The 15,941-nt window shown below is 37.7% G+C and overlaps 1 protein-coding gene across 3 annotated transcripts in view; it reads left to right on the plus strand.

Moving 5' to 3' along the window:
* The window catches only part of LOC134750038 (phosphorylase b kinase gamma catalytic chain, liver/testis isoform), a 31,109-nt gene extending 15,718 nt beyond the window's left edge, over positions 1–15,391 (plus strand). For 2 of the 3 annotated variants that reach the window (XM_063685120.1, XM_063685121.1), the window contains exons 6-12: positions 1,677–1,706; positions 5,524–5,630; positions 6,412–6,509; positions 9,734–9,817; positions 11,857–12,018; positions 12,467–12,622; positions 13,964–15,391. In XM_063685120.1, the coding sequence (XP_063541190.1) occupies positions 1,677–1,706; positions 5,524–5,630; positions 6,412–6,509; positions 9,734–9,817; positions 11,857–12,018; positions 12,467–12,601 (616 nt within the window). In that variant the 3' untranslated portion in view covers positions 12,602–12,622; positions 13,964–15,391. The remainder of the gene's footprint in view (positions 1–1,676; positions 1,707–5,523; positions 5,631–6,411; positions 6,510–9,733; positions 9,818–11,856; positions 12,019–12,466; positions 12,623–13,963) is intronic. The other variant, XM_063685122.1, reaches the window with a different exon arrangement.
* Positions 15,392–15,941: the final 550 nt, after the last annotated feature.

A 15,941-nucleotide genomic window follows, 5' to 3' on the forward strand; every position in this document is an offset into this window, starting at 1 on the left:
TATGGCTCCAATGGAGGATCAGATATTTTTGCACGGCTGCCCACAGTCATATATTTGTGCCGGTTATTGGTGCCGGTGTTCACATAATTTTGATTTTTATAAGTAATCAAATATTTTTAAACGACCGGATCCGATATTTATGCGGATACAGAGTAACGATGTTTTTGCTGGCCAAAAAGCATCACATATTTTTACGGAGTTAATGTCGTCATATACTTATGGCTCCAATGGAGGATCAGATATTTTTGCACGGCTGCCCACAGTCATATATTTATGCTGGTGACTGTACAATGTGTTTTTTGGAACTTCGTACGAAATGTTATATTTACCAATCGCTTTTCGGTGAAGGAAGACATCGTGAAGAAACTAGACTAATCGCCAAAGCGTTGTATTGTAGATTCCTCTTTTGGGTTGGAAAGTCAGATGGCAGTCATATTCATAAGTGCATGTGCTAATTCTTCCTCTTAATAGGGATGTTGACTATTTTCATTGTTTGCATGTGTTTAGAACTGTTTTCATTTTATAGATAGACACGTAATTATTGCAAAAAAAATTCTTTTATTAATTTTTATTCATTAATTTTTAATAAAAAATCGACGTTAATTAGTTTATTTTGCAAGATTAGTGATAAAAGAGTTTTGTATTAGGAGAGTGTTTATGAGACGAAGAGCATCCCAGTAGTTTTCATTCTTATCGTATTATGTACTAGAGACCCACCCCGGCTTCGCACGGGTTACACAAAACCTTTACAAATTACACACTAAAACCTTCCTCAAGAATTATCCCCTTCGGCCGCGTATGTAACCGGAGTTTGGTAACCAGTTACCTAAGAAGAAAAAATGATCTTCATAGGATACTGGTATCCAAGTGATATATTTTTATCCTTTTCTGATACCTGTATGATTGTTCGTAACTAGTATCCAGTAAGGAATAAATAATACTCTTATGAACATAATATTCAATTATCAACTTAACTAGGCGGAGCCCCGCTTCGCGGGGCTCCCATTTTCGGGCAGTTTGCCCCTCGGGCATCTGAAGCTACCTAACAAACCTAACCTACAACCTACGCTTTTTTCCCCAGTGTAATGTTTTCACGGATATCACACTAAATCAATAGGTAGGTAGGTTCGTTAGGTAGCTTCAGATGCCCGAAGGGTAAATCGCCCAAAAATAGGAGCCGTCGGGCTCCGTCTAGTTAAGTTGAGCATTCGACATTTTTACAATTCATCATTTCGAGAATCCAACATTATGAGAATTTAACATTATGTTCCTAAAGGGATAATACCATACCTTAACTATCTTTCAAGCAGTTACCTACGAGGAATATAAAGTACTTTCTCGTACTCGTTAGGAAGTTTTCCTAGGTTGTAACTGGGTTACGTGAAAGGAAAAAAATATATCACTTGGATACCAGTATCCTATGAGGATCATTTTTTCTTCTTAGGTAACTGGTTACCAAACTCCGGTTACATACGCGGCCGAAGGGGAATTATCCTATTGATAGGTGAAAACCGCATCAACATCCGTTGCGCAGTTTTAAAGATCTAAGCATACATAGGGACAGACAGACAGCGGATAGCGACTGTTTTATAATATGTAGTGAAGCTGTCTGTAGAAAAAACATTTTTTTTTTGTAAAAGTGTATACTTAATAATGTTATTTTTTTTTAATTTCAGTTGGGCATGCGGAGTTATAATGTTCACATTGTAAGTATACACGATCTTTTAACATGCCACCTTATATAACCACCTTGTTGGTGATATACCTACCTTGTAGCGTTGCCATCTGGTATATCCGATCTGCCAAGGTGCTAACAAATATCTGAACACGCCTCTATTTTCAAGGCTAGGCTTATATGCAAGGTTCTTCTTCTTCTTGTGTTAGGGGCTATATAAGGCTCCAAAGCCTATGTATCACTGCGACCATCTCTGATCTATTGTGATCGCCACCTACTACAACTCTCGATTCAAACCTGCAACTTCAAACAGCTGCAGGATCTTTTTGATTTCGAGAGACTTTAACTCCTCCGGGCGCAATATATGTCCACCCAGGATTAAGTCACGAGTACGCATTAGGCAGAGCACTCTGTGAAGATGTGTAGGGGCGTCTCCTCTGCCTCCATACAGAGTCTGCACCGCCCAGGGACCGGACAACCCTTTCCGCGATAAAACCCTTTCAATGGGCGACACTTAAACACGGCTAACACATTGAAAGACTTTCCCTTTTGAACTGCAAGCCCATTCATACCCCTACCTTTGACTAACCCTTACCGAAAAGCTAACCAAAAATCAGGCTAGCCCTTAATAAGGGTTACCCTTATCTTTAAGCGCTTTTTATAAAGGTTTCCCTTTGCGTGAAAGAGACAGGATTAGTATATATCTACGGTAGTGTATGAAAAGGAAAGAAAATACGTGCCTAGTCAAAGAACGCCGCCGTCGCCGCCGACGATCGCTCGGATTCGAAGTAATGTGTGCTTTATGAACAAGGTAGACGACTTAAATTAGCACGCTTATATGCTAAAAGTGAAGCCCTTTATAAGGCTAACCCTTATAAGCAATATGCAAGGTGCTGGTGAGCGGATGATAAGGGTTTTGTAAGGGTATTTGGGCTACCGATTACTCAAATGTGGTAGCTTAATATAAGGGTTTTTAAAAGCAAAATAAAGGTTTTCGTCTGGCAAAGGGTATGGTGAGTTAAGCCTTATGCAATACCCTTATAAAACCCCGATAAGGGATAGCGGGCCGGTCCCTGGCACCGCCCCATGTCACGTTTCCCCATAGTGTGCATGTGCTTATGTAGGCCGCAGTGCCCGGTAAGCACCCTTACCAAGTTGCGCAGTTGGTTCCTAGACAGCGCTAAGGCGTTCGAAGACGCCTTTTTGCTGAAGGCCTTGATAAGCGCTTTGGAATGGTTCAAACCTGGTATTTCCCTCCAGAATTGAATGGTTTTGTAGTGACAGTAGGTCTTTAGGGTGAGCCGCGTTAGGCTTCTGGGAATACCACAAAACGGCTCAGGACTGTAGTTCTTCCCCTTAGCCCCTGCTCGCGCGAGTTCGTCGGCCTTTTCGTTTCCAACGATACCCGCATGCCCCGGGACCCAACGTAGAACAACCTATAGGCAAGGTTAGACTGCAGTGTAGATATTATTGAGAACCTTGTCCGCTCCGATATATCTGATGGTGATTAACTGTTGTTATTGGCATTATTGCATATTGTGTTCGTACAGTCTCCATCAGATATATAGGAGCGGCCAAGGTGCCCACAAATATCTGACCACGCCTCTATTGTCAAGGCGCTATAATGCATGTTCACATATTTTTGAGCACCTTGGCCGATGCGATATATCTGATGGCGCGACTACAATGTCAAAACTGTTTTATGAAAATGATGACTTATCCTCCTAAGTGAGGCCCAAGGTCCTACCTATAGTACGTCTTCGTTCGATGAAATTTAAATCCTATTTAATTGGAACAGTCGCTTTTGCTTTGTTTCGTTCAATTTTCCAACAACGCAAAATCCACTCTATTTCTTACACTATAGGTTCAAATTTCAGTGGCAAATTTTGGAACTTTCATTTGTATGGCTGGACCTTAGGAGGTTATATCCGCATTTAAATGAAAACAAAACTAATAACATCGATTAAGTGAGGCCAGGATTACACTTGTAAATTTACTTACGTAAGTATGGACACAGCTACAGAATGAGATATGAATATCGTTATCTCATTCTAGGAAATAGCTTTGTCCCTACTTACGTAAGTAAAACTTGCAAGTGTAATTCAGGCCTTTTTTTTTTTTTTTTTTTTTTTTTTTTTTTTTTTTTTTTTTTTTTTTTTTTTTTTTTTTTTTAACGTTGGGGAAATGCGTTTACGCATGCCACCTGGTCCGGGGGAACCAGGAGGGATGACGGACTAACCAGAGGACTACCGTCTAAAACCACCAACGAGTGCCAAATCCGCCTTAGATGGGGTGCCGCAGGGTCGCTATCAGCATTCGACCGCATGCAGTGTAATTCAGGCCTAACATCTGACAATCGTCATAAGAGTTAAGCCGCTTGTCTGTCGTGTTGTGTTGTGACGGGTATCGGTTTCATGCCTCATGCATCACAGAAATGTGAACGCAACCATATTAAATATATGAAACCGATACCCGTCACAACACAACACGACTTACACGACAGACAAGTGAATGCGGCTTGTCACAATAACTAATTAGTAGTTTATTATACTCAGAATCACACTCGTAATCGTTCCAGATGTTTATTGCACTGTTTATACCAAGTAAACAATGATTTGGGTTCAATGGTTGCAAAATATCTTTGTTACTGAACAAGATGTTTACTATTTAAGGGTCATTCCACCGTTTCGGGTGTAACACTTGAACTCGTTAAATAATGTTTTGTTCGATATTGTATTAAGGAACTAGGAAGTTGTAACTATTGAATCATCTACTATTTTGATAATATTTTCTTTTCCTGAACCCATAAATAGCTGTTTCGGGTGTTAGGCCAATTGGCCTATACCTTTTGAACATCAGTACCAAAATGCATAATTCAGCGAATTTTCTCAAGTAACCTCCAGTTTTATTTATGTCAAGTGATAATAGTTCTTAGTCTACTAAAACACTGAAGTAACACTTAGTATCGCTTTTTGATAAATTTTAATGAAAAAAATAACCTGTTTCGGGTGTTACGAGTAGGTGATTAAAACAGACTTAGGTATACGAAATTATGGGTCATTTATTTGAAATTATTGTGTTTTTTAATAAACCTTATTCAAAATATAAGTAACAAATGCTGAATTATTATTAAAATACATCAATATTAATAATAAAAACTACTCGAAGATGTCACACTGGGACACAATGATTTTTCTTTCGGAGCGATTATTTCCGAAAATATTTACTGATTCAAAAAATGGTTGTTGGTGCACCTATTCGTTTTGAACGATCTATAGAACGACATCCACATAATAGGATTAATGCGGAATAAAAATAAAATAATGAAGATTGTAGGGGAATTACCCTAAATTTTTCTTTATCTGTAATTTTTGTGTTATACCACTTTGTCATACAACATTGTAGTTTTCTAGCACTAACCAACGCGGAGAAAAGCCGCGGACGGACAGACAGACAGACGAACATAGCAAAACTATAAGGGTTCACTACGGAAGTACGGAACCCTAAAAATACAATCACTATAATAACACACTTAGCCTTTGTGATGGCCCGAGGACGCATCCAATCAAGACCCTCAGCATCCCTCGACTCGAACTTCAAGCTGCTGTTATCGGTGCTCGTCTCTCCCGCGTTTTTTCGTCCCGTCCCCCTCTCCATAAACTAAAACCGTTCAATTTATATTTTGGAGACCACGAGAAACACATCCATACCAGGGTTAGGTATTTATCTGAAGAGATGTCTACGAAAATCGTGAAGGAGACGGATTTTGTTTAATCTGCCTATAGACTATCATTTACCAGGTTGTCATTTCACGATTCATGAATTACTAGAAACTTTTTATTTCTCAGATTGGTGGGCTGCCCGCCGTTCTGGCACCGGAAGCAGATGGTGATGCTGCGGAACATCATGGAGGGGAAGTACTCCTTCACGAGCCCCGAGTGGGCTGATATATCAGGTACTATTATCGGTAGTTTCAGACAGCTTGCAATTTTCAGACAGGTTCTCTTCACTCTCTTAATAAACTTAAGCACTTACTGCCTATTAAAACTAAAGTTTTATTAATAAATTCCGTAATCCTGCCCATTATAGATTATGGTGATGTGTGTTATCCGGACTTAATGTAGAACTTCTCGACAAATTGGATCGGCTACTCAATAACTGCACTCGCTTCATTTTTTGCCTTCGTAAATATGATCATGTCTCATCTATTCGTTCTCAGCTTGGCCGGCTCCCCATCCGTCAATGTTCACATGTTATGTACTCTTTTTTCTGTGTTAAATGATTCTCATTCTCCTGAATACTTTAGGTCTTTTTTTCAATACTACGGCGTTACTCGCAAACGTCAACTTCGCTCTTCTGGCAAAATGTCTGTTCATCCCTCTTCACCGCACTGGGTTCATGTCGAATTCGTTTTCCGTGCAGGCGGCCCGTCTTTGTAACGGACTTCCCTACAGCATTAAAAATGCTCAAAATAAGCTTTAAAGTACAAATTAAAACGAAACTGTAGGGTTTGTGGGGATGTATTGATCAGTGGCATACTACAGGTTTAAGATCTACGAGCAGTGGGCGGTGATAGTCTTATCCCACCTTAACTTATGTATTGTTATACATATGTACGTACCGCCCTTACTGTCGCATTTTAAATATCCATTATCCACTCTTTTAATAAGAAAATCTTTCTTTATTACCTGCTTCTGTTATAGACTTACCTAGATAACACTTTCTGATGTTCTCAGATGACCCAAAGGACCTTATCCGGAGGCTATTAGTAGTAGAGCCCAGCCAAAGGCTGCACATCGAAGACGCCCTTAGCCATTCCTTCTTCAACACAGTGGTAAGAACTATTATTATCTTATGTTATCCTGGTACATAAAGCATCAATACTAGCGGATGAAGCAAACTGTAAAAAAATATGGCGTGATTTTTGATTGATTTCAAGAGCCGAAGTTACGAAACGAAGTTGAGTTTTGTAATGACGGGGCCGAGAATTTTAAGACCTAATTATGTACCGTTGCACACAATATTTTTTCTAAGACAGCAAACACCTAAAATTATAAATAAAATCAAAATACATATTGGTTTGTAGATCTTTACCTAGAAATAAGATTAATAAAAAAGCAACAGTTGCATCGCAAACAAAATCAGGTGTTCCATACTATAGTTCAATTCGACAATCAGGGCCCGTACAGGCGTACATGTCATGCCGTTGAGGGAAAAATTACGTCTCGCTACATAGAGTATGTTAGTTAGTTAGTTTTGCTGGGCATTTTCTGCAAATCGACATCCAATGTGCCTATATTTTGCGTGGTAAACGAGGTAGCCCTACTCTAACCACCCCAGCTCCTGCACGAAACCTAGCAAGGTCTTCAGGTTGCTATAGTTTGAATTATCTCAGATGATTTTTTCGGGCTCGGGTCCTAATCTGTTAAACAAAAGGTATTGTTTCCTTTATGCAGTGGTTACACTGCTTACTGCTAATAGCCCCGGCATAAGTAACGGGAACAAGCCCGTTTAAAAAGCAAATTTAGCGTTCTACTTATATGGTTCAAATTCATAAAACAGCCCATTCGGAGATAACACGTTTTGTTATCTCCAAAGAAAAACCCACCCTGATAGTTCTCTGAATGAGCTGTCACACAAAGAACCTTAATACTATCACGGTAGTTGCTTTTTAAACGAGATGGCTGTTTTGGCACGTGCTGAAGACCGCTCTTAAAAGAAACAAAGGCTTTTGTTTAACAGATTAGAGCCTGAGCCCGAAAAAATCATCTGAGAAAATTCATACTATAACGGCCTCTTTAGTATGCACGGATTTCCTAGGTATTTGCTCCTGTATACTTAAAGATAAAGATAAAAGATAAAAAAAGTTTATTGCCATAACTAGAAATCTACCTACCTGTTCTAACCTACCTGTTCTTCTACCTGTTTACAGTCTAGGAGAATATGTTTTGTTGTTTCTTCTTTTTCCATACACGCTCTGCACATGGGGCTGTCAGTTTTACCCATATTTAGTAGTAGTAGTAGTAGTAAACTCTTTATTGTACAAATATACACATTAAAAATTACATGGTACAAATAATAAGATGTACAAAGGCGAACTTATCCCTATGAGGGATCTCTTCCAGTTAACCTTTGAGTAGATGAGAGGAGAAAGTGAAAAGAGGGTGACAAATGTAGCAAAATGTACAACAAGGTACCAGAAAGATAAAGGATATAAATACATACAAAATTAATAGGATAAACATATAATATATTACACAAAAAGGAATGGGGAAAATACACTAAAAATTGGAAAAAAGTAGAAAAATATAAAGCAACATACAATACAAATATAGGCACATTAGTCAATCAGATAACCACAGCTTCTTTAACCTCTCCTTGAACGACGCAAGCAAGCATATTATGTAGGTGTTTGATTAGTGTGTTATGTTCTGTTATTAATCCTACTATTTTACGTGGTTGACTTCTCGGTGTTATATCATAGATAGAGATCATATATCATAGAGTATAATTCCATTAAGTATTTTCGTAATAATTAATCATTTGTCAACCACTTAAGTTATCTGATATAGATATTCGACAATCAGTACAGAAACGTCTAACTGACTTTCATCTTATTGCCACTGAACTATATAATAGAGTATTAATTTATTAAATCGTACATATTTTTTAGTTTTAACAGTGTATTTTACGTAACAAGTATTTATTTTTCTACGCGTCAATAGGTTAGTTATCTAAATTTGTAGTGTTTTAAAAAAACTGCCTATATGTAAAATTACGTCATTTTTGCATCACCGACACGAAATGTACCGGCCCTGGACATAATGTATGGAGACCAGATTTTTTTCTGTTATTTCTGAGTTGCTGCTATTGTAAAAGTTGACCATAGAAAGGAGTACAATCGCGTACATATATCTTGTATACCTACCTAAAAAATAACATCCAGTAAATATCTAATATCTATAGTCTAGTAAATAAGTTTATGTTAAAAAAACAAATTAATTTCTAAAATGGAATTAGCAGGTTCATACTCTTAACCAACGATAAGAAAAAGCCATTCTCTCTGCCTATGCTCCATTGACTAAACGCTCTTGCCAAACTATAGTTTGTAAATGTATTAGACTAATACGTGACGTTTTCAACCAAAAGGTACCACATTGTCGCTTGTTGATAAGGTTGATTTCTAATTGAAGCTATATGGAAATAGCGCCTTACCGACAAGCGACAATAAGTACCCTTTTGGTTGAAAATAGCACATTACGTTTACAAAATATAGTTTAATAAGATAAGATTAATAATTTATTAGATAAAACACGAGTTATATGTAAGATGTTAGTATACAAGTTCAGTTATTTACATGTCTGGTTGGAATTCATTGATTAGATGTTTGCAAATACTTTTGCTTCTACGCGCTATTATTGATGCCCACTGTACAAACTTCAGTATATAAAACATCTTTAAAAATCGCTATTAGTATTGTTAGTCAGCTTTGCAAGAACTTTATTAATTTTATTATTTTAATTTTGACTGCATCTAAGTATTATTTTTTTCGCTCACCTAAACGTACACTTCTTACTGTATATGCACTATGCACTTCTTTGCTTAGCAGCACTTTTTAGTTTAGTATTTAGTTATTATGCGTTCCTATTTCAGCTTTTTGTTTATTTAATATTATATATTATTAAATTACACACTATCTTAGGCACTAAAGAGTGACCTAGTAGACATAATCTTGGCAACAAGTAGTGTCCGTCCAATCATCCGATCATACTTATTTTGACATATTCTTATTTTCGACACAATCTTGTTTCGGTCTTTTGCACGTTTTTGTTTTAGCACAAAAAATACGCGTATAGCGTTGTCTCGCTCAAACATGGAAGCGACGTGCTAATCGCATCCAGTGTGATATGATAACCGCCTAAAAGATGTGAAGAATCAAGTGCCGAAAAAGGAATAACTCAAAATACAACGTTTAACGATACCATAGAACTAGGAACGCATAACTCTCACATAGGTAAGCTACATGTTAATGCATACTACATGTATTTGGCCTGTCAGCTCTGGGACCAGGACATGACACCGCTCAAGAGGTCTCTCTCGAGCACCAGCCGCAAGATGTCCAGGATCGAACTCATCACCATGGTAATTGTGTTTTTTTGGTCACACACACAACACTACACACACTTATATTGATATATACTCTGACAAACCCACTTTGTCAGTAGAAAAAGGCGCGAAATTTAAATTTTCTATCCTCGTAAGTCCCCGTGTACTTGTACAAGTACAAATTAAATTCGAGTTTTGAACTCATATAGAAATTTAAAAAAGGTCCAAATTTAAAAGCTTAAAAATTGCCCTGAGTCTTACGAGGCTATGGAAAGACAACCTTTCGCGCCTACATTTTTTTAAATTTGCCGCCCTTTTCTACTGACGGAAATGGCTTGCCAAACTATAGTTACAATTTTTTAAGATGTGAATTTTAACATTCGAACATACATTTTCGAATTTCTAATCTTACAGCATTTTTAACTTTTGGAGTTAAACCGTAAAGTTAATTAAATGTTAATTTACTTTTGTAATGTTATCGTATTTCGAACTCAAGTCAATATGAAAAGTCATCTAACAAATAACCCAAACTATTTTTGTGTTATTATTATTATTGGGGTGTTATGGGCCATGACTGTCACGTCGACCATGCGTGACGGCCCTTTAACTCATTACCGCCCATTGTACCCACTTGGGTACACCTGGGTTAAGGTGTTAGATTAGATTTTCTACTGTAACTCTAAAAATTGTGGGTTCCAAAAAGTGGATGTGGGCGGTAATGGGTTAAAGTTCATTACTAATGCCCGTTGAATCCAGAAAATTCCTGATTCTTTGGGCCGTAATTATCTGTACCTCATAGGGTTGCATGTGCCGCCCTAAGTAGGTACTTCTTTTTGAAATTTTTGAGTTTTTACACTAAACAAAATTTGCATAAAACACATAACACTCACATAACACATAATACTAGGAGGAACACACACATGCATAGTGATAGCATTGCCAATATGGCACAGTGATAAATGTAATCATTGTGTTATATTGCAATTTAAATTCACATCATTACACTAATTAGTACTGAAGACAAGTTAAATTGGAAATGAGACACATAAATATAGCACAAAAATCACACTTTTTTTCTTTTTTTGTAAATAATATGCATGCATGCATGTTTGCGTTTAGCATGGTTATGATATTATAGTACTGATCGTTTTTAAATAACAATAATTCTACCCCCATTTCATATGAACTATAGGCTCCGGTAAGCATTGTAATCTCAATAAGTTGGCAAATGATTAATATTTGACAAACAAAACAAACACTATCGATGGATTAGATTAAATTTATTTCACGGTAAAAATAAAATTATAAATTTGCTTTAGTTATATACCTAGTCAAAAGTATATGAACATCACCATGGTACGCGGGGCGTCTTTAGAAATCGATTCCAGGCCCGGGTTTGGCGCCCTGGCTACATAGATAATGTAATCTCACACAAACGTAATCATTGCAATGTAAAAAAAAACTGGTAGCATCTGTAATTAGGCGGTATTCTTAGAGTGACCCCAGATAGTGATGCCATAAGGCATCAGAGAATGAACATGTGAAAAGTAAACATTAGTATGTCGTCGGGGATTAAACAATTCAGGATGATGAATTTTATAACAAAATCTAGTAAAATAGATAGCAAGTGAGCAATTTATCACAATAATGTGGATATTAAAATAATATATGGAAATGATAAAAAATACAGGATCTAAGTTTCAAAATTTAAAGTTTTTTTTTAACTTCCAAAACGGAATAAAGTAAGGGTACCACTCGATTCCTAACATTTTATCCAAAAAAGATTGTATAGCAATTATTTTCCATACATTTAAGACCATGGCGTCACGTTCACTTATCGTTTTGTTACGAGCGTTTCGCGAGTGAAGTACGACTGTCGGACTTTGACTATCATTTCTGACTTTTGTATTGCTTTAATGCAATGGGTCAAATTGGTCCCAAAAACAAACCTGATCGATTGATACCTTTAATAAAAAAAACATCTAGCCTATTGGGGTTGGTGCAACTGGACCTTAGTCTTCGCAACGCAAACACTGCGTATACAATCGACTCATGCTATCCTTGTCAATTTATAGGCGAAAATGCAGGGCAGCTTCAACGCGCGAGCCAAACTACGTATGGGTCTGATGGCGGTCCGCGCAGCCATACGCCTGAAAAGGCTGCCACACACCGCTGCCCGCGCTGTCTCGTTACACGCGGCGCTAGGAGACCCTTACACCATGCGCGCGTTGAGGAAGGTGGGTACTAGAACCGAAGAAAGCCATATGCCTGCGAAGACTGCCGCACACCGCCGCCCACGCCGTGCCATTACATGCTGCCCTCAGGGATCCGTATACCATGCGTGCGCTAAGGAAGGTGGATACTTTAACTAGCACAGGACTATTATATCCCTGCGAAGACTGCGCTTGCGTTGTCTCATTGCTCGCTGCGCTCGGGGATCCCTATAGCATAGCACTAGAGAAAGCTATGTGCCTGCGAAGTCTGCTACACACCGCCGGTCGCGCAGCTTACACCATGCGTGCCTTGACTAGCACGGGACAGTGCCAAACCATAGAGAAAGTCATACGCCTGCGAAGCTTGCTATCTAACAAGAAATGTTACTTTTAAAACAACAAATCGGGAAACTACATTTTAATATACTTCGGTTATTTTTTATTGTCTAATCAATCTCTGCTATTGTTTCAGGTGATAGACGGCTGTGCCTTCCGAGTGTACGGGCACTGGGTTAAGAAGGGCGAGGGCCAGAACCGAGCCGCGCTGTTCGAGAACATGCCCAAGACCGAGCTCAAGAGTCTATACGTCAGCAACCTCAGCCGATAGCGAAAGCTGCAGTGCTGACAGGTATGTTTAAGTTGGTTTTTAATGGTGAGGTACACAGCTCACAATAGCACAAGTTGTAGACAGATAGTACTGGGTTAAGAAGGACGAGGGCCAGAACCGAGCACTGTTCGGCTCAAACCGAACTCAAGATTACGTCAGCAACCTCAGCCAATAGCGAGCTGACGAGCTGTAGTGCTGATTAATTTTAATTAAAAATAATAGTTTTTAATTTTGATAGGTATTAATTCTTTCTTTTTTTCTTAAATTTGAATTTTCTTATTAATAATTATCAATTTTTGAATTTTGAATTTCTATCTCAATTTTATTTTTATTTAAATGTAAACTTACAATAAAAAGTAACCTAAAATAAAAACTTCCTTCAAAACTTAAAATAATACCTAACAAAGAAATAAAACATAACATGGGTGACCTAGCCCAATATGTATACATATATTAGGCTAGATCACATTTAAATGTTACTTTTATTTATTGGACTTGGTGTGTTTGTATTTTGTATGTCATGATAAGTTTTTATTTTATTTCTATTTTTAAATTGTATACTTCGTTTATATGGACAGTTGTGTCAGAAATAAACGTATTGAATTGAATTGAAATGCCGTGACTTGGCTACGGAGATGGCGATACACAGTCCAAACTCCAAACAGGCGAATAATTCCCGACGCAACTGTCAAATCATTGACCACATACATAACAGAACTGTTGACAGATATTAGACCTAACAATCCGCTTCAGAGCAGTTTGGAGACACCTGTTTTAGATCGTATCTGAGACGGGATAAAAAGCCTTGTAGGTGTGGACCCATCTGAGCCCGCCCCCTGACCAGGGAGTGGACACAAATGGGAATGATTCATTCCCATCTCTCCCCGGCGAGAGCAGATGGAAAGAGTTTCATTCTGTCTCGGTTTCTTCCCATCTTTGTTATTATACAAATGTCAATTTGGATAGTCGCTATATTGAACATGGAACTGTTCAATATAACGACTATCCAAATCAACATTTGTATAATAACCTGACCGGGGGACGGGCACAGATGGGAATATACAGAACGTCCCCGATGGTCAGATCGGGTCTTACCAACACTGTCAATACAATAAAGTGAGTCAGGGGTCCTTTTCCATTCCGACTTTTACAGTTGCGGATGTATATTTTTAACCCTTAAATGCATATTGTTGCCAAATGTATACAAAGCATTGGACAGCTCACAGATTCCTAGATCCTACATCCAAATAACTAAATAATTTTTTTTTTTCCAACCAATAATAAAAAATCATGCATTTAAGGGTTAATTAATAATTTACTTTGATTATAAAGATACTTACATGTATTTTGTTTTACTTTCAGGATTTATAAACATACCCGGGGTAAAAGGATCACTCACTTCCCGCCGATCCGCAGGCCGGGCAAGTCGCACGACGTAGTACGCTGCACATAGTAGGTATGCTGCCCACACAGGATAAACTACCCTATTATCGGCTCCACCTATGATTGGCACTTTTATAACCTTATTCTAACATGCGCACTGCGGTACGGGGTCCATTCGACCCCGTACATGTATCATATGAGTTAAGCTCCTTAAAGGATGTGTTAAGGTAAGGCTTTCCTTTCCTACAAAAATGGGTTGCAATAAAAAGTAGGTACTTGTGCCATTCATCGGGTAGTTTACCCTACCCTAGTTCAATTGTATCGCCGTATTATTCAGAACTAGTTAAATGTAGGATTTTAATTGAGATTTGTTAATCTTAACTTGTCTTATTTGATTGTAGTTCACATTATTTCATTTGTATAATAAAACGCTCACCCAGTTTAAATATCTAAGACAGAGAAAGGAGTACTAAAACGCTTAAAGTAGTACAAAATATTGTAGTCGCAGTTTTACAAAGTATTCAGGATCAAATAGATTGACGGCAAAAGTGGCCAAATATATCGTAACCTTTGTTTACTATAGAAATAGGAATGTGTTACGATATACACGGTGGCTAAAAAATAAGTGCATTTCCGTTGCCAGGGAGGTTTTAGGATTATACCGAGCCACTTTTACTATGGGACCAACCCCGAAATCGCGTAAAAAAAATTTGCCGTTTCATACATTTTGGCTGGTCCATATTCTATGGGTAAATTCTTTTGCGATTTCGTGGTTGGTACCATAATAAAAGTTCCTCAGTATAAGCCCAAAACCTCCCTGGCAACGGGAATGCACATATTTTTTAGCCACCGTGTATTTGGCCACTTTGGCCGTCAACATGTATTGGATGCTGACTGTACATAATGCGGTAAATATATTGTTATTGATTAACGTATGACAATCCAGGTAAAGCCATCTTTTCAGCTGGCATAACTGCAGCTACATTATTTTGCACGACGCGACGCGTACTTAGTATTCCTTCGTCTAAGATGATCAAAGATTTTAAATAGTTTAGTTTAGACTGTAGGTTGAACGTTGTTTCTCACTATATATAAGGTTCACAAATACATGTACCTACCTAGAAATAATTTAGTATTATCGTCTAATCATTTCCCTTTGATTAGTCATAAGTTTATTTAATGTTTTGTGTGTAATTATGTAACTGTTAATAGTTAGTTCTTGCCATTGGCATTGCGTTATATAATTTTAAATTAGGTATCTGAGATTACCTAAATATAATATTATGCGTGCAAAAAAGAGTATGGCAATACGCCAGTCACGGTTTTAAAATACATTTATGTAATATAACATTTAAAACTTTCGCGGTTTGAACACATATTAAATCACATTTACAAACGGGTCTATCGCGAATTTATTTTGTTACCTTTATTTACCGACGTATCGATAAAGGTAACAAAATAAATTCGCGATAGACCCGTTTGTAAATGTAATTTAATATGCATTTATGTAATATTTGGCAACTATGTAATTCTACAAACATACGCAGTTTTTTCTGACCATTGAAATAAGATTTTTTTCAAATTATCAGTCAAGAGTGGGGATGGTACAGTCAGTATCAAATTGACATTGACGGCCAATGTGGCCAAATATATCGCAACACAACTGTGCGTTTCCAGAAACTTCCTGCCTCGCACAGCTAAACTGTAGAATGAACTGTCGTTATAAACGATACGACCTTCAAACCTTCAAGAGCGTACTCCCATCTTAAGGCCGGCAACGCACTTGTATCCCCTCTAGTGTTGTGGGTGTCCATAGCCGACGTTGATTGCTTATCATCGAGCGATTCGTCTACTCATTTGCCTCCTCTAAGTTATTAATATAAATTAAAACACCTTTGCTACCATTGGCATAAAAATGCAAGTATTACCGATATATATATGGTCACTTAGGCCGTCA

Source organism: Cydia strobilella, chromosome 19 (genome assembly GCF_947568885.1).
Source record: "Cydia strobilella chromosome 19, ilCydStro3.1, whole genome shotgun sequence".
Lineage (NCBI taxonomy): Eukaryota > Metazoa > Arthropoda > Insecta > Lepidoptera > Tortricidae > Cydia > Cydia strobilella.